Source organism: Dufourea novaeangliae, unplaced genomic scaffold (genome assembly GCF_001272555.1).
Source record: "Dufourea novaeangliae isolate 0120121106 unplaced genomic scaffold, ASM127255v1 scaffold28, whole genome shotgun sequence".
Lineage (NCBI taxonomy): Eukaryota > Metazoa > Arthropoda > Insecta > Hymenoptera > Halictidae > Dufourea > Dufourea novaeangliae.
Genome location: NW_015373917.1, coordinates 1,480,459 through 1,507,896, shown reverse-complemented (window position 1 = coordinate 1,507,896; position 27,438 = coordinate 1,480,459). Strand labels below are relative to the sequence as shown.

Genomic DNA, 27,438 nt, shown 5'->3' with positions numbered 1-27,438 from the left:
CATGAAATCACGATGATAATCATCGCTGGTGTGTGGTCTCGGAAGGGTTCGAGATGATTGTTCAAGCTGAAATCGAAAAAGTGCAGAAATAGTAGGTAATAGTTAAATTATAATTTAACTTTTAAAGTAAGAAGTGCAAGGGAAGTAATTTCTGATTATCTATGCAGATTATATGTACATATGTATGTCTGTTTTGTACTCTGAGTTGTTGTCAAATTTATTAGGAAAGAATTTCAGAATGTTAATAATTATTTAGTAATTTTTCGGAAAATACTTTTAATATAATAAATTTATTATATGGTATCTATGCATACATGTAGGTATACCAAACTGGTCAGGAATTGTATTCTGATCAGGAACTGAGTCCGTGACGGTAAGTGGAAACGGAATGCAATGAACAGACGCGCCAGCCAACTCCTATTCAGTCGCACGTGTAGTACGCGTATCCGGCGTATCTAGACGATTTTCAATTTCCGAAGTTTCAAATGAACAAATTTTCTTCTATATTTTCGACTTATTTCTTACACAGAATATCACCTACTTACCCCCGTTATATCACCAGTTGCATTACACGCCCTGTATAAGTAGCTTTCCCATTAGGATGTCGAATCGTTGACGATCCACAATTACCGAACAGTCATCGAACCCAGCTGGCGAAAAGTTTCACTTGTCTTTTTTCCCCCGTGCACCATGGTTTTTCGCCAAATTCCATTGTCAGCAAGCCTGAATCCCACCGCCGAGAAATGCCTATGACGTAAGATTTCTCGTGAAATCTCTCTGTTTCACTTTGGCAGATTCGGTGCAGGTTACGGGGATCCTCGACGTGTTTCCTCGACGCGTCGAAAGGCTCGATTCGCGCGCCATTGACACACGATGAAGATCCTCGACGAGCTTCGAGACGGTCGGGAGCAAACACTGGCGTTAACAACAAGTCTTGCAAAACTGGTGAGCAAGCTCGTGTGTGTTTTGTGAGTTAGCGTGCTTCGACGGCTCGGAAGACGTCACAACAAAAACAACTCGCATCCGTGAATATTGTACCTTGGTCTTTCGAGAAAAGACGAGGGTAGATTGGAAATTCTTTCGAGGACGTGCGACGAATGGCGTAAATTTTCTTTATTGTTACACACTGCTGTGCTGTGTAAATTATTTCATTGAAATTGATTTGATTTTCACGGCAAATCCCCTGACAATATGATTTTCTAGATGTGACGTATACGTCAGTTAAGGTTTAAGTAACTGAATTCGGTTGTCATCCTTCGAGGATCGATCCTTATATGTATAACCCAAGTAACTTCACTGATCGAGTTATACTCGGACAGACATAAGTACATACATATGTATATGCATATTAATCGCGAAGCCCCGCCGAGAAACGCAATACACGATTGCCGGAGAATTTTGCAATTATAATAATACATATAATCGATGATTGTCGCGACGCGACGCGTCTTCGTTCGCTACGTGGTCGGATACGTTTTCCGTATCTCGATCGATCGTACGGACGAGCAGTGACGCGCAAGAAACGGTTTTGCATGAAAAATCGATCTCGATCTTCTGTTGCCTTTGGGTCCCGTGGTTACATCGATCAACGAAGACTCGTTCAACAGATCCTCGTGACTCGAACGCGAGCAGGTTCCCTTTGAAATTCTAATCCAGGCCATTATGATTATAATTGCAGCGACAAAGAAAAAGGTGACGGTTATTCTTCGTTGAACATCGGTCACTAATCGACGTACACGTGCCGCCATTCGAGATTTATTAGCAACGGCGATAATAGAATTGCAACGCGTTTTCGTCCGTTAACCACCGGAAACGATCGTAATTCGACGCGACGCGACGGGGTGACACTCGATCTGGCAGTTATTTATTTATCTATTCATTTATATGTACCTATGTATAAACGGGCATAGCCCTTTTGTACAATAAATAACATACATGAAAAAATGAGCTTTGTGCAGTAAACTACTATATGTATACGGTGACTACATATATATACATAGTCAATGTAGTGCACGATATGGGGTCTAGTGTGTGTATATTAACTAATGTTTATTGCGGAGTTGTACTCGGTTTATACCATTTACGAGATTGTCTCCGTTAACGTTTATAAAGAATAGATGGATGTTTGTAGAAAATTGACGGAAAGGAGTTACCAGATTGCGTCGAGCAACGTTAAACATGATCGCGTCCAAAATGGTAAATTTCGAGATTGCTGTAGCGAAATGAGATCAGTTGAAAGTGGAAGTATAGAAGTTAGTGGAAACTCTCGAGATTCGATAGAAATTATGAAGCACGGTGGTCAAGGAAAGTGCCGCGGAAAGAAAGCAGTAACCTAGAAGTACTTCGGTAATAACAACTTCACGGTCACGATCACGAACCTGCGATCTGTACGGAACGTTCTTTTTTTTCTTTCCACCAGTTTTGACTTGAAAAAAGGAATGTATATATTCTCGACTCTTGATTCGATGCACTGTACAAACACTGTAGAAAAACTAAGATAACAATACATTAGCGACTAATTGTTCGTGAAGTCTGTGTAAATCAGACGGATCGTTCGTTCCTTAGTCATCCTCGTTTCCCAACCGATATGCCATTAAACTTTTAATAGAAATACGATGGGTCAATGTACGTGGTCTGAAATCTATTACTAACAATAACTTGTGTATCGTGACTTATCGTGATAGATGAAAATAATACTCAATCCGAAATCCAGACGAAACCAAGAAAACAAACGCATTTTTTTCGATGGAATCGTTTCCGTCCCGATCATCAACGTTCAAAACCTTGAAGCTCCCCCTATCTTCGCGAACCCTTGAAATGATTAATCTTAACAGAGATCCTGGCGGGAGGTTCAAGGTTTAAAATCCTGAAAACCGGCTTCTAATTTATTTCCCTTGTATGATTTTTTCATCGTTCAACAGACGATTCAAGTACCGGTTGTGGGGGAGACCAAGGCTAATTAGTAGGCCATTTCTTTAGTGTTTGATTTTTAATAAATTGTCCGGGCGAAATATCATTACACTGTCTGATTAAATGACTAAAGTTGACTTAATGTGACGACAATTAAGAAATATTTCAATGTTTTTCTAACATCCTCCATGATGATCAACCAGCCCCATGCTCGGGGGTTGGTAGGCTTACAGTATAGGGTAGGTTGACTGTAGGTACAATCAGTCACGAAAATGTTATTGGCAATTTATCTCAGTAGTAGTAAAATAACATAATGTAAAGAGGATTGATTTATCATAAAATATTAATTATCCTTCTCTCATATTTTAGTATCTAATGAAAGATTTTTTTGCTAAATCCGTATCCTTTGAACCAATGATATAAACTCCGATCGACGTCTCAAAAATGCAAGTATTCCAATCGCGAACAAATCATTAATGGGCTCGGAAACAAGATTTCATGGAGACCACAAAGAAATTTCATGGAGACCACAAAGAAAACGCGAAAAATCGTCGATCATCAACGCCCGAAATCGTTGGACCAAGCTGGAAGAAGGCAAAATGGGGGCGATAGTGTCCCCCTAGGATGTCGCTGAGAGGTAACGGCGGCGATCGGAAAAACGACGGTAGAAGGACGACAGGTGGAGGAAAGAGATGGACGGAAGAAAGAAAGCTTACGGGGATCGAAAGAGGACGGAGGAGCGGTGATGGTAGCGGCGACTGCGTGGAAGAGAGAGAGAGAGAGAGAGAGAGAGAGAGAGAGAGAGAGAGAGCGCGAGTGATAGAGTGTGTGAGGGGGTGGGGGAAGGGGCATTAACGACCGAGAGAGAACGAGGCGGCCAGGTTCGAGTCGAGTCGCGCGGGGTTCTCGATTGCTACTCGCCTCTGACCGTTTCAGTCTCGCGTCAGGACTCGAAAGCCGCGGAGGACAAGACGAAATATACCCGCAAACCGTAGCCGAACCTTCCTAATCTTCACACGTCCTCGTCCGGGTTGTCGAGATCCTCGAACGATCGTTCGAAAGTCCCGTTGGTAATAGAGTACCATCACGTTTGTGTGCCATTTTACATCTCTATCTCTCTCCGACTGTCCTGTTGTGTTGTGTGCTGGTGACGGAAATTTTTCATCGAAACGGTCCAGTTTATGCGCCGCGGGGGTATTCACGAATGATAGCTGTCTGAGTGGAAGGACCGATGCTTACGGTCCAATCGTCGACTCTCGATGACGTCCCTGCCCGGCCGGGATTACACTTAGAGGATTAGCTGCGAACGGAACCGGAGGAGGACCTCGAGGAACGCTAACGACAGGATTCGTACGAGATCTTGAGAGGCTGAAGGTACTTATGTGGTTCGATATCAGGTTCGGTGGTTTGGGCTTTGTGGAAAGAAACGGGAACTTCGTGGGAAGTCTCGATTTGTTTTTTTTGGGGGGGGGGGGGGGCGGGGGGGATACTATGGCTTTCTTAAGGTCATTGGATTTGGACCATCCACTTTATCGCACAGTCTAGAATGAAAATTTACTAGCTCAAATGGTAAAAAGAAAATTGATTTTTTCTTCCAGAAAAATTCCCGTCAAATTCTTATTAACCATGGAGGGGGAGGACTTGTTCCGTCCGTTAGTGCTCTTTTCACATCCTTTCCTATCATTTATCTCGGTCAAAAATAGACAAAAAGTTCCCTAAAAATTCTTACTTTTATGAAGATGTTGAGAACACTGTCAGTGTACAATGATTTCATCGAAGAGGGTCCCTAGAATTGATGAAAAATCTTCCATTTAACTATCATTCTACGTAAATAAAACTACATGTTTGAAAATTTTTAATTGCTTGAGCTATACGAGCGTATGAGCTGCTAAATTATCACTCTGGGCCACTGTGCATCGCCTAGACTGGAACACTACTGTAGTTCGTCGTGTGTAAGCAATGTACACCGTATGATAGACAATATGTGTAACTTATTAACTAAGTTAGTTACTGCAGTCGCCACTGTCTTACATGTATTGTCGATTATACGGTGAAAACTGCATACACATGACAAGTTATGGTAGTGATCCAACTTAGACGGCAACTTTCAGAACAGGTGTGTTTTAGGTGATCGAACAGTTTGAAGAGTGATAATTTTGGTTCTTATACATATATGTATACATATAGGAAAATGATCGAAGAATTTGAACAGTATTGATTTTAATTCTTATACATATAGGAAGATTCGTATCAAGATATTTCCCGTGATCCGCGTACCGTTGATCGTTCAACGAAAAAGGAACGGGTCCGCTCGCGTAAAGTGACCATTAGTCGTTCACCTGGTGCTCGATTCGTTTCCGTCGAGAAGTGAGAAACCAGGCGAGATGTTACCAAAGCCGGCCTCGAGCGCCCGCAAGAAATTCGAAAGCGACGATGGCAAAATCGTGTGATATTGATCGGGCCCGTGGCGATCGATGTGTACGAGTCGAGCACACGATGAATCCATTCGATCATCCCCGATTTTCGTGTGTCGAACGTAACGATATCGATACGATTCCAATTACGCGAAGGAACACACTCGATGTATCGAAATCAACGTTGATCGTTCAACCAGGATCGTGGAAAGAGTCACAGGAGTGAAAAGCAATATGAATTTTAAATCGATGGTCAAGATTCTCGGGCACAGGAGAAATTTTGTATCGAGTGGAACGTACGTTGTTGCCATGAGTTTCGTCTCTGAGAAAAATTCCTTTCGGTCCTTCTCACCTGTAATTCCTCATCGTCCAGAGTATAGGGAAAACGGGGAACGAAAATGTTCATCGTTCGTTGTCGATTGGATACGATTTCCACCGGAAGATCATGACTACAAAATCATCGGAGCGGCCGGGAATCGATCGGCAATCGATCGCGACAGATCGCGTCGGCTAATTACTTTCAACGACCGGCGTAGGCCAGTTAACACGTTGTCAGTGGCGGCAGCGATCACTCGATTAAAAGTGATTTTATACGTGTTCACGGTGACTCAGCTGTTTCCGCCATCGACGACGACGTGCCGAATAGAAAGCGGACGCGCAAACTGCCTGGCCGTTCTAAAAGCATTTTGACAATCCTCAGAACAACTATTGCTGTGAAATCAAACGCATATCGCAGACTTCGTGTTCCACGTGCACTTACGAGCAAACTTTGCTTCCGCTAGGAGAAAAACCGGCGTAAGGATCACGTACCACTTGATATCAGGAATTACTGAAATCTATGCAAAATTAACATTCGATTTAACATTTAGTCGCTCTAGTTCTGAAGGGATTCTATCTCCACTAGTTTCTAGACTGAGAAAACTGAGTTTAACGTTTACGAAGTGTAATATTATAGCAGCAGGTATACTGGCACTATAACATCGTCTACTGAAAAGCTATTTATTATAATATTTAACCAAATTTTATCTTATTATCAACGTAAATTTTTAATTGTTGTTAGTATTTGGAGATACATAAAACCATTAACACTAGAACTACCAATTCCGAGATCTACACGAGATGCGATCGCGGTCACGGTTTCTTGACTAATTAATCGATGGAGAGTTTCGGGAAGCGTATCTTCCTCGACGGCGTTTCACTTTCGTTCGATGATTCGAAGTTCCTCCAAGAGGTGGAAGAATTTTGCAAATTTCGAAAAGTTTTTACCCGATTTATGCATCGAGATTAAGGGAACAGGATGTGATAGTTGTGTAGTTTTTGGTTATTCCGCTCTCTCTCTCTCTCTCTCTCTCTCTCTCTCTCTCTCTCTCTCTCTTTCTCTCTTTCGCTCTCTCTATCTCTGTCTCTGTCTCTGTCTCTGTCTTTGTCTGGCGAGATCGAGTTTCACTGGTCGATTCATCGAGTAGTTTTCAATGGGAAAAAAATTTCGAATTCTCGAGAAGCTCTTACCCAGTCAGAATTTAACAGTAGAACGACGATCAACCCTGTTACATAGTACGACTCAAAAGCTGAAAGATCGGCTCCATGGTCTTTATACAGAAAAACCTTCAGTCAATATTTATGGTTTTTCATATACATATGTATAACATTTTAACAGCTAGGTAATATACACTATTTCAAACACCATATTACTAATAATAAGACTGAATAGAAAAAGAAAGTAAAACGAAAAACATGTGTTCATAGTGCTCCAGATAAGAATAGAAAAAACAAAACGTAGTCATTGATCTTGTAATTTATCGACGTATGTTTAAAATCTATCGACAGATGTCGTATCAACAACTTGTATATTTTCAGAAGTTTACCATTTTTATCGATCTGATAGAAATAGATCCTATACGATATGTATACATATTTACGATCGGTTGTTCTAGTGTTAAAATTGAAAGAACAGTTTAGAACAGGAGACTTTAACAGTATAGAACATGATCTCGTTCACTAATTCTTCTCGATTAGATCGTCAGAGACAGGTCCAAGCGATCCTATACATACTCGAACATTACATCGAGGCACAAAGAATCGTGGATCCTCTGGTCGGGTAAAATTCACTGGAGGTTAATTATCGTGTTTTTCGCGCGATAATCGCGCTCCATGCGAAACGTATGTGATGGCGAGAGATCTAGAGAAGCGTACTTTCTCGACAGTACCTAACAAAGGAAAACACGAGCGACCACGTGGCGGCCTGCGAATTTACAAGTGTCCCTCATTCCACGAGATTCTTCCTGCGTGGAAAGTAAAAACTCTGCATTCCCACTGACTGTCTCCGTAAACGTATTAACTACCGACAAACCAACTTTTACATTTACCACACTCCTCTATCATCGTCCGCGATAGTCTCAGAAATTTAAAGATCCGGAGAAACAACACACAATACATATGCATTCACCTATTAGTGAAATTACACGGGATTCCTGAACGAAATCGAGTATTAATATTCACGTATGATCATAGTGCCTACATAGTCTTAGACCCCAAAAGGGACAAAGAGCACCAGATTTGAAATAATAAAATGATAGATCTCAGGGAGAAGGAATTTCGAACGATAAATGCAGCGATTAGACTCGATCCGTGACGGTTCTAGAAAGTAAACGCAATTTCGGACGCGATCGGACGCGATCGGATCAGCGGCACAGTGGGCCAGAATGAAAATTGAGTAGCTGAAATATTTCAAGTCAACTTTCATTTATCTCTGAAATATGAAATTTACACGTTTCACAATTTTTTGATTCCTTGAGCTAAATAAGCGTATATGAGCTGGTAAATTTTGATTCCTGACCACTGTGCAGCGGTCACGATGGCAAAAGTCAATGACAACCCGTTGGAACTACCGAAATTGGCAGTCAGGAAGGTTGACCTCGTTGTTTTTGCGGTCCATGTTCGCCATACCGCGCACGCACGCGTTCCGTTGTGTAATTTTCTGTTATCGTGAACGTAACCCCATCGAGTCGCGACGCCCAAATGAGAACCGTGCATCCTTGCGCAATTGCATAATTTCACGACGAATCGTGGGGGAATTGTGCAATCAGAAATAAAAAGCTCAGCGAATCGGGAAACGCATTTCCCGATGAATATGATCACGACGAGCGTAAACGAAACGACCTCATGACACGGTATCGTAATCTTGCTTGCTTTCGTATTGCTACACCTTTTGTATTGTACCCTACATATTCTCGACATTTCTCGCTCGTGTTTGAACACCATTAATTACGAGGTCTAAAATGTTACATATTCTCGGACAAATTAAAACATGTCAGGAGTCACTGTTCCTTCATGTACTGAGCGTTTCTTGCGCGCTGTAACATTACACGGAATTATTTAATAATTTATAAGCTGAATCACCCACGAATATCGCTTAAGATTCATCGAGCGTGATCGTAAAACTGCGACCAAAGTCGGTTAGAATTACGTGTACAGATTTTGTTCGTTGTATCACCGATATTCTAACAAAAAAATTCTACCATTTCTCTAATGTATCATCAATTTCTCGAGGCTTTCGCGTTCGTGGCAAGGATTGTAAATCAGAGATGGGCAAATTCATAAAAAAAAGTACAGTAATGAGTATTTTAATGAGGCATTTGGAATCGCCCATTAAACGTGGAAATTGCAATTTTTATAGTAAAATGATATTTCTTTTCGAACGTGTAGACACTTGGCAAACAGTTATTCACTATTCATGAACTGTTTAAGGGTCTGGATAACGATCTTAGATGCTACTGCTATTCACTGTGTATTTATTCGAATAAAATTATGTCCAACTTTGTTTCAAATGCTTGTATCGCGAGCATGATCTTTCGAGGCGTACCCGCGTACGTCGCGGCGTGTTATTATTCCAGCACGTGCGGCCGTTGAAGTCTCCGGCGGTGAGGCCTACGGAGAATTTTAACGACGCCTCGATAATTGGCCGACGCCATCGAGGACTGCATTCGAATAATGCCATTAAACGCAGGCGACTGCAGCTCGTTGCAGGCCTTAGAAACGCGAGGTGGACTATCGACGCTGTATTTTTCTTCGTTAGAGTACCCGATTAATTGGACTTTGTCCTGTCAGACGATTATTCGGTTGAATCACAAGAATGAGTCTGTATCACGGAAGAAACATCGAAAACAAAATCCATCTAGAAGCAAGTTGAATATTGCTTTTTTGGCCATAACAGCCGCACTTGTATCACTGTTTCGATGAAAATAATTGAAAAATAAAATGTATTGTGTATTGTAAAAAGAAGTATTAAGTAAAAGGAAAGCTACAATCCTATTAGATACTGTTGCTTTGATCACTAATCGCATAAAATCCTGCCCAACTCTGTTATCGTCCCCGTCTACAACAGTCTTCTTCGAAGTAAGAACTTAGCAGCGAGTCTTATTCCGAAAGAAACGAAAGTTTCCCAATTTTGTATGGTACAGAAAAAGCTGAAAAGGCCCGATAATCCAGCTTCATACGTAAGAATTTTCTGGGGCAAAACGTGATAGTTAGTTGGATACCTTAAAATATTCCTTCAGCTCTCACTAGCTGGCTTGTGAGTTATATGCATCGCGTCTCGGCCCGTGGCTCTTGCTTTTCAACGATTCTCGCCGACCAATTTCTCTCGCAGTTTGATGAGATCAGCGACACGCGCCGCGGTCCACGGAACACAGCAGCGAAACGGTGAAAAGCGTGAATCTGAATTGTAAATCTAATGATCTTTAAGTGTTTTATTTCGTTGTGAAAACATACATTTATCTGCTTAATTATTTTTAAGCCATACGACGAGGATACTCGACATAAACATCGGAAGGGTTAACGAGGGCGCCTGGTCGAAAAGAAATGCTTGATCCAGCGGTTTTAAATAAGTGTGTCAGCACTCGACTGCAGAATCGAGTCGAAAACGTCATCGTGAAACGGCAACTATTATGCAGCAGCGCGACTGCATTCCCTCGACGAGTCGGCGTTATGTTACCGCTAGGATGTTTCTCAATTTTTACGTCGATCCAGGAATCCAGGTCAGAATCGACGATCGCCGATCGACGCCTGGTTCCGTGACTTTTTCGATGATTTTCCGTCACGACCCCGTTTTTTCCGTGACCGGATACACTGGCGGACCGTTTTTGCCGCGACATCGCCAACTTTTACTTGCCCCGGAGCCGCGAAATTGCTTTCTCCTGGCGTCTCTCGACGAAAGGGCCGCCGGTTTTTTCATTGCCGCGTTCAGACTGTCACCGTTCGCGGTTTTTGGTGTCGCGTAATCGAGAGATCGATGAACCTTTTGCACGCTTGACGATTTAAATGATCGAGAATGGTACTTCCGAAGCTTTACGTTCAGTTGTATCGAATCTTTATTTTCTACATAACTTCAATTTTTCTTATAAGGTACTACATATATATATATATACATATATAAGGGTTAATGCTCCTGCCCGACTAGTTCCAGATCCATCTAGAATTAGAACTTGCCGAATGTTAATTACATAATTACTCGCATATGTACACGTATAATTTTACGAGTCGAGTCTGTCACTTATGGAATACTTTTCAAATTCAACGGGCTTTTGTTCCGTGGATAAATAAATACATAAATAAATAAATAAATAAATAAATAAATAAATAAATAAATAAATAAATAAATAAATAAATAATCATTATTCAAAGAACGTCGAAGATTCGAATCTGATGAAATTAACCATATTGTTTTCGTACAGGTTTTAATAAGCTCGAACGATAACAGACGGTTTTCAGGACTAACCACGAAAGTTATCGTCGGTTTCACCACGTCTGTATCTCACGATCCACGGTGTAAAATCGACGAATGTTTCGGGAATCGTCACGTTCTAAAGTACAACCGTTCCCATAATAGACCCGAGTTCGATCAACAACGGGCAACTCGCGTTATTCAATCTTTTACCGTGGTGCGAATTGTTGCGCGATAAATCACGGTTTATTAATCGCAACCTTTAACGGAGTGTTACGTACGTCAGAGTGACGCTACCGTTTTCACGGTATCTCCTCCTGGTGCAAACCCTTTATCTTTCCTTTCTCACAGTTCACAGAAAGTGAATCTTTTTCTTCAACCAAGGAAGCAATACATCTTTACTAGTGTTCCTATAACAGTAGATTCACTGGCTGGAAATATTCAAGCAATTCAAATACAGTAAACCCTCGACGTGTGCTCGAAGGCTCCTCAGCACTGAAGATTAAATATTTATTTCCTAAACTAATGGCCGTACACGACTGAACGAAATATTCGGTTGAAAATTCACAATATTCAGTTGAAAAATTGTTGTCAGTGCCGAAGAGGTTTCGAGCACTCATCGAAGATTTACTGTAATCCGAAAATCATTGAAAACGGCCAATTCATTGTTAATTTATATTCAGAGGTTGACATCCGTTGGTTTCACGTTTCACAAATTTCTTTATGGTCACGAATGAACTTGAAGCTATGAAGGTGGCCAATCTGTAAAAATAGGAAAGCCACATTATTCCCTACTGACACTCCGTACCGATTTCCTCTGTCACTCGAGGCTAGTAACTCGTAGATACACGACCAAGAAAAACCTCTGACTGCGATTCGACGCGTGTTTATTAAAATGAAAACATCTCAGTGATCATCCAAAGGATCAAGCAACTGATTGGCCACGATATTATACAAGTTCGCGTCGAACAATTAGCGAAGTCTAGCGACGGACAAAAAGAGACGATCGCGATATTAGCATCGCAAATTTTTTGCACCATAAGAAATCTCTGGCCTTTTTACCGTCTATGCGTTGTGCCTGGAATGAAACATAAAAGCTGAATTGCGCGTAGACCGTGGTCGCGCATCTTTCATTGGTTCCCTGGTGGTTCTCGGATGTCTCGGTCGGCTACGATCGAAGGCCACGCGTGTGCGGCGGCGACACGACGACGATAGCCAGGGTCAAAGTACACGCCTGGTATCATTCGTGGACGAGAGAGAGCAAAGAATCGAGGAAGTCGTTGGTTCGCACCTCCGGGCGTTAGATCACGGTTTTTGCTCGTAACGAAGAGATGATCGTTTTGTACTTTGTTCCCCAGCCGGCGCGGCGACCAAGAAAAACTCTGGCAAAAACATGTTTGCTCCGCTGGACAGGTCGCAGCCGGAAGGTTGACTGGAAAATACGGTTGCGTAACTGGACGGGTAATATCGAAATTTCTTTTCGATACGGATTCGAAAAAGTGTACAGTGACGTGCATATTCCTGCACACACTTCTGAAATCAAAATTAGGTATAGAAGCTTTTATGTGATTTCTATTTATACATGTGTATGTATAATATATTCTTCTTCCTCGTTGCTTTCATAATTATCCTTTCGTGATGAATTTTTCGTAATTTTAAAATTGAATTCGCATGTTGGTAAATGATTCAGTAAATTCTAGAAGTGACAGCCTTCTGTGGACAAACTTGTGAGTCATTGTATGTTCACCGGGTTGACTTCGGAATCTCAGGCTGTTCGCTGTATCGTTACTGTCCAGTCTACGAAATAATTCGAATTTTCTCTTTTTACAGATTGGCTACATCTACATACAGATTAATTTTCATAGTCGAGAAAATGTTATTCTATACTTTCGACTTATTATTTTTCGCCTAGAATCAGCCTGTATCCGGTTGTACCACCAAAATTACATGTTATATGACATTACAATACGAAAAATCGATCGAGGGAACTGCGGCACTGGGATTGCGAAAAGACGCACGAAAACGACCGAAGGTCAGGAGCCAAAACGAAGACTCGATATGTCCTCGCATACATACATATGAACGGTATACAATCATAATGGATGTCACGCGTAAAATCCAATTGCAGCTGGTGGTGAATCGAAATAGAGCCAAGGTTATTGGCTTGACCCGATTGATCGAGGAATTATGCAAGTCTGTCGAGGAACCATAGATCGATGCCAATAGACCACCATCCAAACTGAAATATTCAATCAATGGATCATCTCGAAATTTATCGATATAGTAGGTACTTACATAGATGCCTTACGCATAACAAATCAGAAATATACTTTGTACGATAATTTCACGGCATGGGTAGAGAAAATTTATACACAGCGAATCGCCAATGAAAGACGAAAACGGGGTTGTTGGCTTAAAGAGAGAAGGTGAACTTCCAAGACCCGAGTTTTCAACACACAGCTCGCTTCAAGGTCACTCGATATGGGACGTACGTGGTCAAATGTCGTCCCCGCGCGACCAAATCGTCGGTCGATTAATCGAAAGTCCATGCGCGTATACACCAGACACACCGCGTCCGATACCTACGTGTTTTCGGGCCCATGATGGTATTAGATAACCACCGCGAAATACCCCTTTCTTCGGCCTACCGACAGTGCAGCCACGATCCTATTGATCGTGACTCGATGAAAATAGGCTCAAGAAATAATATAATATGTAATAACAACAATAATAATAATTATCATTATTATTTATAAGCAGGTTATGAGCCCTTTGGTACAATACACATATAGTACAAATATAAATACAAAAATATAGAGGATGAAGAAAAAGTTTCGATGTAGAATAATACGTAAAGATATACATATGTATTGTATGATACATACATATACTAGAGTTTAGAAAAATGTATAGGGTAGATGCACCAGTAAATGAACACGTATCTCTAGATAAATGATATAGAAAGAGTAAATTAACTTATCGAAATAAGCAAATGATTATATAATTTTTTTTTTTCAATTCCTTGTTTTCAATAATCAAACAATTTTCGCGCTATTGTATTGGTTAGAAATGCTCATTCAGTTGATATGGAGGTTACGATTTTGTAGAAGTAAAATTCGTAATTAAAGATACAGTTAAGAAATAATGGAATTGAAAACAGAAATAGAAAAAGAACTATAGACATAGATAAGAGAATATAGAAAATTAACAATAAGAACACATTTACTATCGTATAGATTTTACTTCGCGCAAATAATTGTACGTCGGCACAAGAGAAAAAGTCGAACGTTGTTGCGTCGTCAACGACGAAACGATGGGGCCTGTTGTTATCAAACCGAGGTATTCCAGATGAAACTTCGATCCAATGAACGCTCGAGGAAAGTTTATTTTGTTTAAAAGAGGGGGAGAAAGAATTCTCCGCTTCAACGGCACAGAGGAGAGCGGAACTTTTACTCGAAAAGAAACTGTGCACGGGATTCGACCGCAAAACCGCGATTCAGCCAGGTGGATTTAGGAGGCACGTCCGTGAGATCTAATTGAAACGACACAGGATCGTGTTCATCGATCGAGTCGGCGCGAAACCATCGACAAACGCCGGACGCCCACGTAAACTCGTTGCTTTCCTTCGTGAACGATTCTTCTCCCGCTTCGCGAGATTTAACGCATCCTTCGGGCGATCATCGGACCTCGACGATGATTTGTCTCGACGGACGTCCACTTTCTATCACGTGTTGCATAACGAACGAACTATCCCACGAAATGGGATTAAAGTACGCGTGAAATGAAATGACCTTTGTTATGGACGTAAAAGAATTCCACGAGTATCGATTCAATTATTAACTTAATCCCCATGGAGATAAAACGCCAATCTCACGCGATGGGGGTGTGCGGTTTATATGAAACAGAAGAATTTTCAACAATTAGACTAAAAGTTTCGCTGATAATTGGAACAAAAGGGCGTGTTGGAGGATTGAAAATTCTGCTCATTACAGAATTAATTAACCCACGGATAACCTTAAGCGTGACGATATATGGTTCATCTGGCATTTTTATCACTACCATTTGAATGGTTCATTTATTTTCTCAAATGTACCTATGTATATGTATATGTTGCTCAGACTTTATTAGGTTCGAATTTCCTGCGATTACATTCATTGAGCACACGTGAGAAACTTAACCCCTTAAGTTTAAGTGTTTCATTCCAAGCGAACCTCTGAAACTTATCGCCAAAGCGAGGAATGAAATCGAAATCATTAAAACTACTAGTAGGGACAATAAATTTCTGTTCACTACTCGTTGCACGTGGTGAAAACGCTTCGGGCTTTTGGACGGTTTTATCGAAATTTCTAAAAATTTCAATCGCCTGACTCATCGTCCAGCGAAGAGGTTTCACGAATTGGACAACGTTCCACCGAAGACGGACCCGTCTAACAATCGTTTCTTTTCTTTTTTCACTTTGCGTAAGTAAATTCCATTTTATTTACGTTGCCCGACTGATTAGATAGTATCGCGATGGCGACCGTTGCATGACGATGCGCACCGCTCCGAATGCAATTATGAAACGACCGGGTGTGCGGTAATGGTATTAGAGGCACTAGTGCAACAAACGGCGATTGGGAAAGAATGCTCGACATTAAATAATTAGGCAATTAATGAATCGCCTTTCGCGAAAATATTTTTCCGGTGAAAGCGATGGGAGTCAATGGTACGTCGAAGTCAAGTTTCTGTTACCAAATGTCCCGACTCGACAAAACTGTGGTCTGATTTAATCCTCGTGCATTGTTCGTGTCAATTTCACTCAGAATCAATGTTTCGTAATTCTTAATTACACTTTTGCTTACAGAATTTTGTAAATTAATTTGCCACCGGTAACTCACGCAAAGATTAGAATCTGGCAACAATGAATATATTTCCTAGGCTCCATTTAATTCAAGAAATAGTAACCCAATGTTTTATTGAACGATGCAGAAAGGTGAATTGTTGATAGAGAAATCCAATCGAGGCACCTGTTATCACTAGAATACGAATTTCATGCATATACATATAGTCTATCGCATTAAGATAAGTAAGAAAAGAAGCAATTCCTAGATTTGTTCTTGTTTGTCTGTGGAAAATACTTCATAAAATGTCAATTTACATATAAAAGTCCACCGTTTAGTTATAACGAGTGACAATACTCGCCCTGAAGCAAAACTGTTCCACCATTTCCACTGGGGATGTTCGTCATGGTACAGCTGAAGGAACATCCAGAAATCTGGAAGAAAGTCGATTCTTCTTCGAGAAAGTATCTATCGAGGAAAGGGTGGAGCGCGCAGCATCAGGAATTCGAGTATACGACCATGGCCCAGAAAAACGTAGGCTCACGTGGCCAAGTGTTTCCACACGCGTCCTCGCGGTATACGTTGTCCTCTGGAATCCCGACTTGTGCAATTCCATCGAAGCTCGGCTAAGAACGTCTATCCGTATCGATTTTCGAATACTAAATGCGACGATCAGACGTTGACAAATCTGTCGTATGTGACAAACGACGATAGGCAGATAGCCATTCGTTTAAAAATGGGGAAATGTCATACTGCGAACTCTTACTGTACTTGTTTAGATTTCTTTGGTATTAGCATATACATATGTATAGTGCATACGTACAGCTTTAGAAATTCGGTTGATAAAATTTTTTAAAGTAAAGTACCTACATAATATGTGACTAGTCCGTTGCAAACTTATACGCGTTCTACGTAACTATTTCAACATTGAGACTTTTGTACACTAATAGGGTCACGGTTGTTAGAGATTCATTATAGTAGCTATGAGGTATTCGACGATAAGGAGATTACCCCATACCCCCGTGATACGATGGTACGGGCACAGGATGGGTGCGCAGATTAAGTAATCTAACCGCGAATTAGTTCGGGCTGATTCGGTCTGACTGCGTGCGGTCGTTATCTACTTGCGCGTCTGACCAAATAACGGTAGTGCTTGTGTCACTGATCGAGGGGGGTGATATTTGTTCTGGTCTCGATACATTAATGGACAGAAAGTGAACCAAGCTTAATTGTCTATGAACGTACCACCAAGGAATCAAAGTGGTCGATATTTTGTCACGCGTGGATATACCGTGACTCACAAGTTTCTTCACGGATGACTGTCCCTTCTAGTTGACGAAATCATTTACCAAAATGCGAATTTTCTTTGAAAATTAGTAAACTACTTTGTTTAAACAATTAGTCGACTTGAATGAATGGATCGCCCGATTCTCAGAGGATCGAACGATAAAGGACAATGAATATTCATGAGCAGCTAATTCGATACGAAACATTTCTCCCTGTTTTATTCGACTCGAGGGAGAGATGCGGTGTTCCCCACCTCCGTGTCTACTCGTCGAATTCTTGGTCGTTAATTATCGCGGTCTGTCATACACCCGTGTGCGTTGCTTTCGTCGATGGACCGTGTACGCTACCATCTTTATACTTTATACCCACTGAGGAAGTGGTTCGCATGGAATCTGTGACGGAGTTCTGATAATCGTCGGGTAATTTCACGATATGGGACAGAAGAATACGATCCATAGAGACATCTGTGTATAATACATCTAATTTCGTTTGAAAATCACAACATACAGAGTCTCTTTCATTTCGCCAGTAATCATAGAAAATATTCGATCCAAAGGAAAGTTCAATCGTTTCTCCGTCTGTATGTAGATATCTAATTCACAAGGAAGAACGTTCAGTACAAAGGGCGTTGCAGTTTGAAAAAACGATGTACACGATTGTACAGGATAACAGCCATTACAGGTGAGATTCAAACAGGAAGCCTTGGCGCGAGTCAAGAGACACAAGAACGACTAGAACTTTCCCCTGGAAGTCAACAATTAATAGACATGTTGCGCTTATGTTTAATTGATGTTCTCATAAAACGATCGACAAAAGATTACAAACGTCCACACTACCGTTTAATGATCAGAAATCGATCGATGTGTACGGTGGCTTTCGCCACCGATCGATCCTTCCCCTTTTGCATGAACCACAAGCTAAAGAGATTCTCCACGATTCATAGAAACGTCTTTTAGCGTGTCCGCAGCAGCTTTCTTCCGCTTAGAGAGAGAGAGAGAGGGGGGGGGGGGGGGGGGGGGGAGGGGAGGATCGATCCAGCTGGTTGGAAGTTGTAACCCCCATGGAACTTCGTGAAAGCGATCATCGATCAGCCGAATCCGCGACCTTTGCATCGAGATCCGTATCGGTCCTCGACACCGTGTTCCCAAGGATCTATCGTGATCGCGTTACGCAACCATGCAAACGTGGTGACTTTCGCAATCGCACAGCTGATCCAGTCGACAACCCCATTTCGTCCGGAGAGTGCCACGTTTTCGCGACTAGGGGAAACGGAATCGTGCGTCGACGTGCGAAAGTTACCTTCCGGGATAGTTTCCAGGCGCCACACAAAATGGAATCCAGAATCGACATTTACCAGCTTATGTAGCTCTAACAATGGGTAATTTGTTAAATTTATAATTTTATTGAACTACAAGCGGCGGAATAAATGAATTTTTGATCAATTTTACAGATTTTCCATTTTGATCACGTAATCGTAGGTAACTGACGACGATATTAGACAATATCTCAATGAAAGTCTTAATTTTTAGAAGATTTTTTTTCAATTTTCGAACGAGATCGACAACACGAAGGTTGCCTAGAGAAACCATTACACGTTATTATTATTTATGTGCCTTTGGTGCACATGTACAAGACGGGAAATGCGCACTTTTTTTTTTCGAGCGTGTGCTACATCAAACCGAACAGGTGATAAGAATTGTTTTGACATAATCCACGAATCTGTACGATCCTGTTAAAATCGCAGATGTGTCAAATGTGTCTTTATGGGTGTCCTAAGGACAAATCGTATCTTCATTAACATGTGTCAAACAGATGAAATACGTCTGCGCATAAATCAAATTACTGCCCAGGCACAAAAGCATCGACAGAGACCACCGGTTTAGTATTCACGGTAGAAAAATCGCTAATTATGGAGATTGAATTATGTACATATCTGACGTAAATATCGGAATATTTATTATATTCTTATAAAGTTCCCCTGAGGCCAGACATCGAATGTGTATTCTCGCTTTAATATTTTCGAACCAATGAAAAAACCAGAACCTCATCCTTTACAAACTTTGCTATCCATACATACTATATTATCCATGTTGCTTCCACGTGGACCGAGAATTCACAAAATGTTCCAAAAGATCTGAAAAATAAAAGAAAAATATTTCTTCCGGTCCTAATAAGATTCATCCCTGAAGAGATTAAACGCCCTGTATATTCAGACCTAGAATTCTCCTTACAACTTACTATTCTTTTCCAAAATTCAAATAATTTCATTTTCTCGATCTTGTGAGCCAAAACAATCTCCCTGGACCAACAATAAGGAGTTCATGTTTGGGTTTCACTGACCACGGTGAAAATGTCTACAAAGATCGTGATTGCTCGAGGAGAAGGATTGTATGCACGGCCTTGAGCCACTCACAAAGTCAGAATCCCCTGTGCCTAAGGAACAGCGCGTCTCTTCTTTTCGCCAACGTTGAACGGCCTGGCCGGTTGTACATACATACATACATGCATACATACATACAAACAATATCCCCCCGATGCGATCGCGCCATTGCTTGGCTAAGCACTCGAACGGGTTGCCCAATGAGCCAGCAAGCGAAAAGAAAGCCGTTTCCCTTACGTAACTAAACCACACACGGCCGCTGCTCCGCGTCTTTCTAAACCGTGTGTACCTGTACATGCTGCGATACGTACTATCCAACGGCACCTCGTGCAAGACACTCGATAGGTAGTTGGTCTCTCGGTTTTTAGGGTGTACTAATCGCGGTTCCATGATCTATCGGTGTTACTCTCTCGAAAAATCAGTGAACAGAATCCAGGTGAGTGGCTGGGTTTGACCACTTGTTGATACGTACGCCTATATTCAGATATTAGTATCGAAAATTGTAAATTTGCATCAACTTCCGCAGTCTAGTTATACCACCAATAGCTGGGCTTAGCACGCAAACGTTTCGATTGTTTTTACTGACTCGTCTCGTTGGACGGGGACCATAGTTCGTTATCCTCGGTGTTACCTCTCGGTTTTAATTCTTTCTTCTCCCACTTGGTGACCCATCGTGATGCAACGGCAACCTCGATCAGCATGGACGCGACGCGCGGTCGTCGAGAAGCTCGATCATTACTTGACCCTGATTCTTCCGTGACTCGAGTGCCAATCGATCCTCGCGCACTCCCATCACCCCCTTCCAAATACGACCTATGTAACAGCTTCGAGATCTATGTATGTGTATTGCAAGCTTCTTGTGGCGACGTTGTCGGGGAATCACTTGTCGCGATTCGATTATAATTGCTACCAAATACGATTCGGAATTGTCGAGATAAACTGTTCTGTGACAAAGGCAGCCGCCTGTCTTCCGCTGAATTTTTACCGTATTTGGGAATGCAAAAGCGATTCAATTAGTATTCAATTAGTTCTCTTGCGCTTAATTCACGCTGATTTACATCACATCGAGTTATTCTCTGTGAGAACGTTCGTTGTTTATTCCTCCGGACGTTTTTTTGTGTCCTTTTTTTCTTTGCTTCCAGCTGGAACGATTCGAAATAAAATACCTGAAAATCTTGTATTTTCCAGTTACATATATGTATGTTTCATTAATTTTCTTATTCGTCCGATTTATCTCTTGTATTCTAATGGGAATTATCCTGTAAGATAAATAAAAAAATAAGTACCCCGAATAGTTTCGATCACGTGACGAACCAACCGTTCCCCTTTTCCCGTTTCAGTGACGGAACAGCAGGCGGTGGCGGTCTGGTGAACGTGAACGCTCTAGGAACGATGCAGACCAATTCGGACAGCACCCTGGACATGACGATGACGTCGAGCACGGTACTGGCCACGCCGGGTCTGAACAACGCCGCGTGGAACCGGCAGCAGGCGGTCAGCGTCAGGCACGCATTCAAGACTTACGGCAGCAGCAAGAACCCGAATCATGTTATACAAAATCTGAGCATGACCGTGGCGAAGGGGTCCATGTGAGTAACAAAACCTTTCCGCGTCATCTATAATCTATATATGTATAGGTTACATTCCAAAAAGATTCGATTAGGTATTTAAATAACGTTAAAAAATTTCTCGTAAAATTAACCCTCGAATGGTAAGGTGGATGGAAACATTTAAGGGTGTACTTGGTAAAGTAGAGTCGGACCCACCATTCTTCATTATTATATCTATGTACATACAATAATATACATATGTAGATACAACGATTTTTCCCTATTTTATTATTATTCTAGTTTTGATTTGTTTTTGAAAAGACGTACTACACTATGTGCAATCCGACGTCAATTAATCCGTGAATCTTTAAATAATAAAATGTTGTTCACAACCCCCGAGATTCGAACGATCGATTAAAGGGAAACGAAAGGTGGTTCTCTTAGAAAGCCCTGATGAACAGGATCATCCGTGGATCTCGTGACGATCTCTAATAAATATGTGCTTTGTACAGTTCCCTTTAAAAAAATAGAAAAACATTCGTGCCTCAGGATCGGATCAGCGATAAATTGGACAAACAAACTGTGCCGGAGTTTCACAAAGAAACGAGAACGAAGCAACGAAATTTCCGGCAGGAAACAAATTGTAGAACGTAATTGTTTTTCATTACATAATTACGTATTACGTTGCATTATCTTGGCCACTGTAACAAGTACCACGTATATTTCATGCTAAACAGCGAACGTGTAATGCGTGTACACACGCAATACATGAACAAACGTGTCTGGGAAATTGCTGATTTCGTTGGCAGATAGAGAGAGCGTGTACGCATCGCGTGAAATGATAGTCGTTCAGTCAGGGTAATTTGGATCCTTTGAGGACATCGGCGAGGTCTCACGAACATTAGTCAGAAAAACCATGAAATAGAAGGATCGAGAAATCAATCAACTCCATTAAGATCGAGTATAGTTCATTTTCTTTATTTAGTCGTAATTACAGAAAATAATTATACAGGTACATTCTAATTAACACTTATACGGAGTAATTCCAATGAAATTGATTTCGACGCTGGCAGACGTTTAACGTAGCCTTCGAACTTTTCAGCGTCTCTCTCGAAGGGATTTCGAATTAAGAAATTAAAACATAGAGGCAAACGGTCAAAGTGTTTTTTCTCTCGTTAGTTACGGACTGCTAGGCGCCAGCGGATGCGGCAAAACCACTCTTCTCTCGTGCATCGTCGGTCGAAGACGATTGAACTCCGGCGAGATTTGGGTGCTGGGTGGCAAACCAGGCACGAAAGGGTCCGGTGTTCCCGGTAAAAGGGTCGGTTACATGCCCCAGGAGATCGCCCTTTACGGAGAGTTCACGATTCGAGAGACAATGATGTACTTCGGATGGATATTCGGGATGTGCACCGCCGAGATCGTGGACAGATTGCGATTTCTGCTCCAATTCCTGGATCTGCCCTCACAGAATCGACTGGTGAAGAATCTCAGGTCAGTTCTATCTCTTTGTACAGATTTTTCCATTGAAGACGAGAACCACTTTGATATCACTTGTTCAGTTCTACTGCACAGTGTGGCAGATTTTCCCAATCCAGCTAAATTCAATTAAAAAACAAACAAAAAACGTTGAAATATATATGTACATATATGTAGATATTTTTTTTTTTATGGTTCATATGAATGGACTCGATGGTCCAGAATTATGAACATTAATTTTTATAGAGATGGAGACATAAAAACACTTGATAAATTTAGTTTAGCTAGATTTCGAAAATAATCCTACTGTGCCCTGGCCAGTTGCGACATTGTAACAGCAAGAGGGCTTGCGAAATCCTCGTTCATTCATTAACGATGAAAACTCTCTTTTGCTTACAGCGGTGGTCAACAGCGACGCGTGTCCTTCGCTGTTGCCCTGATGCATGATCCAGAGCTGTTGATCCTCGACGAGCCGACTGTTGGTGTCGATCCGTTGCTGCGACAAAGGTGAAGCACTAATAATTCGAACGCAATCTACGTAGAAGCTTAAGTATATTCCCACAACCAAATCTAATAAAAGTATCTTATAACGGCGACTCTGATGAACTTCATTTTAATTTATTAAAATCGCGACGATTCTCTATGAATTCTCTATTGTCTATGAAAGTTCTTGAACGAAGGCCAAGGTAGTCGTTGGTCGTTGAATCGTGAAAAATTTCGATCGAAATATCGAACGACGGCAAGTAAATTGCGCGTGACAACGGACACCCGAGCGTTCCATGGTAGATAACGCTTCTATTGTAAGTGAAACAGCTCGGTAGGAACCGACTGCGGAAGAAAAAAAATCGGGAATAAAGGTGGCCCGACTATTTTGAAAGATAAACGAGCTTTTGTTATCGACGAACCGGTTCACGGACACGGAATGATCGTATTAACCCCCGTGCTATTAGAGACCATAACAGCTTAAGTTTCCATCGGTCTCTGCAGACACATTGAACGAACAATTTCTATCTTAACTAAGAAACAGACCCCCTTGAGATCCATTTAAATTTCACGACACAGAAAATACTGTCTATACACAAGGTGTCCAGTAAATTCTAATCAAATCGAACAAGACTTCTAGAATTACTCAAGGAATGTTGGAAAATTGGAAGTTCTAAATTTGTATGTGTCGACAAGAACTTGAAAGAATAGTTATTGTTTTCTAGATTGAATTTTCTTTATACGTATTATCGTGAATTTGTATTCTTTCGACCAATGAGACGCACGTTGATTGATTGCAGGAATTTTTTTTGAAAAATCGAGTCAGAATAGTTAAGAACTGGGGCAACAATTTGACAAATGCTTATTTAACCTCATTAACCGTTTAAAACTCAGGATGACGTCTATTGAATAGTGTAGCTTTTCACTACATACGTACTATTCCAAAAAAAATTCTGCTCAACTCTGGTGAAAAGTCCGTTACTTTAGCATGTAGTATCCCCGGAACGGTTTCGTATAAATGAAACTCGTATTATGAAATTATGAGACCGAACGGCCGCGGCCGCGGCCGCGGCCGCCGCCACTTTTCAATTACATAGAAAGGAATGCTGAAAAGCGTGATGTGGTGGACCAGCTACGTTTCACATGGCATACGTATGTCCTGTGTATGTATACATATACAATGGACTCACGTGTTCGTTCATATATTATACTTTCGAAATTGCAATCTTAATTGTGTAATAAATTTGAATGAACTTTCTTTTTGCATATCCTCGTGATTTTGACTTTTATCATGCTTTAAAAAATAATACATTTTTCGAATTTTCATGATAAATTTTTCTTAATTTTCAAAATAAGATTCCTAGTTTAGGGCGTAATCTGGTGAAATAAATGTGACAGCCTTCCATGAACTGATTTCTGAGTCACTGTACATCCACATAGGTACAATATAGTCGTATATAATGTATAATCCGCGATTTACATTTTCATTTATCGGCCACAATTCACGATACTCGATAATATTTTCCTTCGATGTCTCGACGATCTTCGCTTCCAGTCTAATGATGCAAGTAATTTACAATGGACTCTTCGCTTTCGAATCGAGGAAAGAGGCGCGTGTTATCTTCGACCAAGGCGGTCCGTGGAAAACGGCTAGGAACGTAGTACACATACATATAGGTACATTGTCTTAACCTACTTCAACCGTGACGTGTGGCCTCCGGGAATTTCGCAAGCGACAATACGCCGCGTATTACGAGCTTAATGACCTACCCGGGTACCACTGATCGGAAAAATCTGGCTGGCTTACTCGTGGATGATTGTACGCAATTATGCAGTTGCTGGAAACGATACGACCCGCGGTCCGTGAAGCAAAGCCCCTTCACAAGTGTGCCGAGAGTGGCCCAGTGCGCGGTATCGTACAATTTTTCATCTGCTAGAACATATAATAATTCCCCACTAACTGGTGACCGAACTGTGTAACATCTACCTTCGTAAATTTAGGAGAAAATTTATAAAGGAATTAGATCGATCGAGCAGCCCCTAAGTCCAAAGTAGTAGTCGATCTACTCGATTTATTCCATCGAAAACAACGAATAATGAAGATCGAAGAAGATCTCCAGGAAATTTTTCCTGGAAAGTCAAACGACGACAAGAGGAGGGCTAATTAGCCCCGAGAAAGTTTCGCAACGCGATTATGCTCGTTTCGAAGCGAACAGAACAACCAGAGCCGCTTCCCCACGGATCACTAAGTGTGTGTGTACATGTACGTACATATGTATGTATCGCGCCTCGGTTTACGAGCGCTCTTGTTACACGTCAGTTTCTGTAAAATTGAAGTTTCTGCGTGCCAACGACAGTACCGGGAGGAAAATTCATGGCTTTCGCGGCTCGTTCGCTCGGTCACTTTCTCGATAACGCCCTCGGTTGGTCAGGCGGATGGAACCTAGGCCGTTCCGAACTTATTCTAACGAATCGGCTAACATTTCCCGATTTCTTTCCGGTGTCAATAAATACATGTATGTATGTATGTATGTATGTATGTATGTATGTATGTATGTATGTATGTATGTATGTATGTAGATCGTTCGGAAACACTTATAAATCTAATTATATCTTTTAGAAACAAGATCTCGAAAAGAATAATCGAAAAAATGTTGCTCTGTCCACCATATTGGATGAGCTTTCGGGCGGGAAAACTTAACCACGCGCGTTTACTGTTACAGCATCTGGAACCATTTGGTCCAAATCACCAAAGATGGCAACAAAACCGTCATAATCACCACTCACTACATCGAGGAAGCCCGACAGGCGCACACGGTACGATAAAAACTTGCGTAATTCCGAGTGTTACAAGAATATTCGGAGGGGGGCTGCCATATTGGCGCGCGTACGCACGAGAACGAGGATACCACCGGGAATGCAATACCGGATAACGATTACATATTAACATTGCATAACCACCGTTTCCTTTTCTTGTATTCGAACAAACAGGTCGGCGGAGAACAAACAGAGAAAGAAAGAAAATAGGCAAAACTACGGCACAATTGATTATTATCAATAGACTACGGATGTTTATACAGATATCGATTATTTTTGTAGACTAGTTTATGGAAATTGGATTTTAAGAAGAATTTGTTCTCTAACGTTCTAGGTAACCTAAAAACTGCATTAATTTTCGTTATACCTGGTACGTCTTACGATTAGAGTAAGGTACATACTGAGTTTCGAGTAGGTAATCGTGCATGCTATAAATGCATAAAATCCGCAGTGTAAACGTTCAGTTTTTCCATTCGATATGCAGTACGTTAATATGTATGTCTGCTAAATGATTATTATTAGAAGGATCTACAGTGGCTGCCAAAAGTTTCCGACGACGTTTTTCCGTGACGGTGTTCCCCTTCCAGAAAACTGAAAAACACCTCGCGACGCGTCTGAAAAACTCGATATGAAACAGCTGTCAACAAGTATACATGATTATATCGGTTTAAGCTTAACGGGATCATCTGTGATTGATCGTCCTCGAAAAAAAAGTCTGCCGCGCGGTTCTGTGTAACCGAAAAAAAAAGTTCTGCGTAACTTTGAACAGAAAAGGAAACTTAATTACTCCCATCGTGCAGCAGAAATCTACGCGAGGTGCTACATTTACGAAACGTGTCAGAATCGAGAAAAAAAGTATAAGCGGAACTCGTTTATGTGAAATGCTTCGAATGAAAAAAGAATGAAAGAAAAATGTAAATCGTCTATCGACAGATCGGGTTGATGAGGAGTGGACGTTTATTGGCGGAGGAGTCTCCCAGGGCCCTTCTTCAGATGTACAACTGTGCGTCCCTGGAAGAAGTTTTCCTGAAATTATCCAGGAAACAGGGACAATACGCTCAGCCGCCGGCAGAATTGAACATTTCTAATAACATTAGTTTGGTACGAAGCAATAATAAGGCAGTAAATAACCAACAGGTAAGAGTAACTGAGCCGAATGATTAATTCGAGATACGTGTGATACAGGCTTCTCTGAATTGGGGCAAGAAGAACGAACCAGTGTACGTAACGGAGGAATCAGGAGTCGTGGGCCTGAACTTCCATCAGAGCAAGGAGGTTCTCATTCACGATTCGACGAACGGCGTTGGAAACCACTATGATGTAAATGGGAAAAGTTTTTATACATATGAACTTGTCTCGTGAAATTTAGCCAGGTACATTTCATTGTCTATTTTTGTCTCGGCACAGCTGAACGGAAAACCGCTAACAGGCAGCAAGAACTCGACGTTGGAGTGCGACGACTGCGGAAACTTCACGGACTGCTATAAGCTAACGAGTACAGGAAAAATGAGGGCGCTCTTGCAGAAGAACTTCCTCCGTATGTGGAGGAACGTCGGGTGGGTTACGAAGAAATTTT

At 41.4% G+C, this 27,438-nt stretch overlaps 1 protein-coding gene across 3 annotated transcripts in view; it reads left to right on the top strand.

Annotated features, from left to right (window-relative positions):
• The window catches only part of LOC107194345 (ABC transporter G family member 23), a 46,892-nt gene that overhangs the window by 15,295 nt on the left and 4,159 nt on the right, over nucleotides 1-27,438 (top strand). For 2 of the 3 annotated variants that reach the window (XM_015583957.1, XM_015583958.1), the window contains 7 exons: nucleotides 20,874-21,122; nucleotides 22,263-22,577; nucleotides 22,962-23,069; nucleotides 25,769-25,862; nucleotides 26,796-26,963; nucleotides 27,048-27,182; nucleotides 27,270-27,418. In XM_015583957.1, the coding sequence (XP_015439443.1) occupies nucleotides 20,874-21,122; nucleotides 22,263-22,577; nucleotides 22,962-23,069; nucleotides 25,769-25,862; nucleotides 26,796-26,963; nucleotides 27,048-27,182; nucleotides 27,270-27,418 (1,218 nt within the window). Of the gene's footprint in view, nucleotides 1-3,865; nucleotides 4,285-20,873; nucleotides 21,123-22,262; nucleotides 22,578-22,961; nucleotides 23,070-25,768; nucleotides 25,863-26,795; nucleotides 26,964-27,047; nucleotides 27,183-27,269; nucleotides 27,419-27,438 lie in introns of those variants that run through there. The other variant, XM_015583959.1, reaches the window with a different exon arrangement.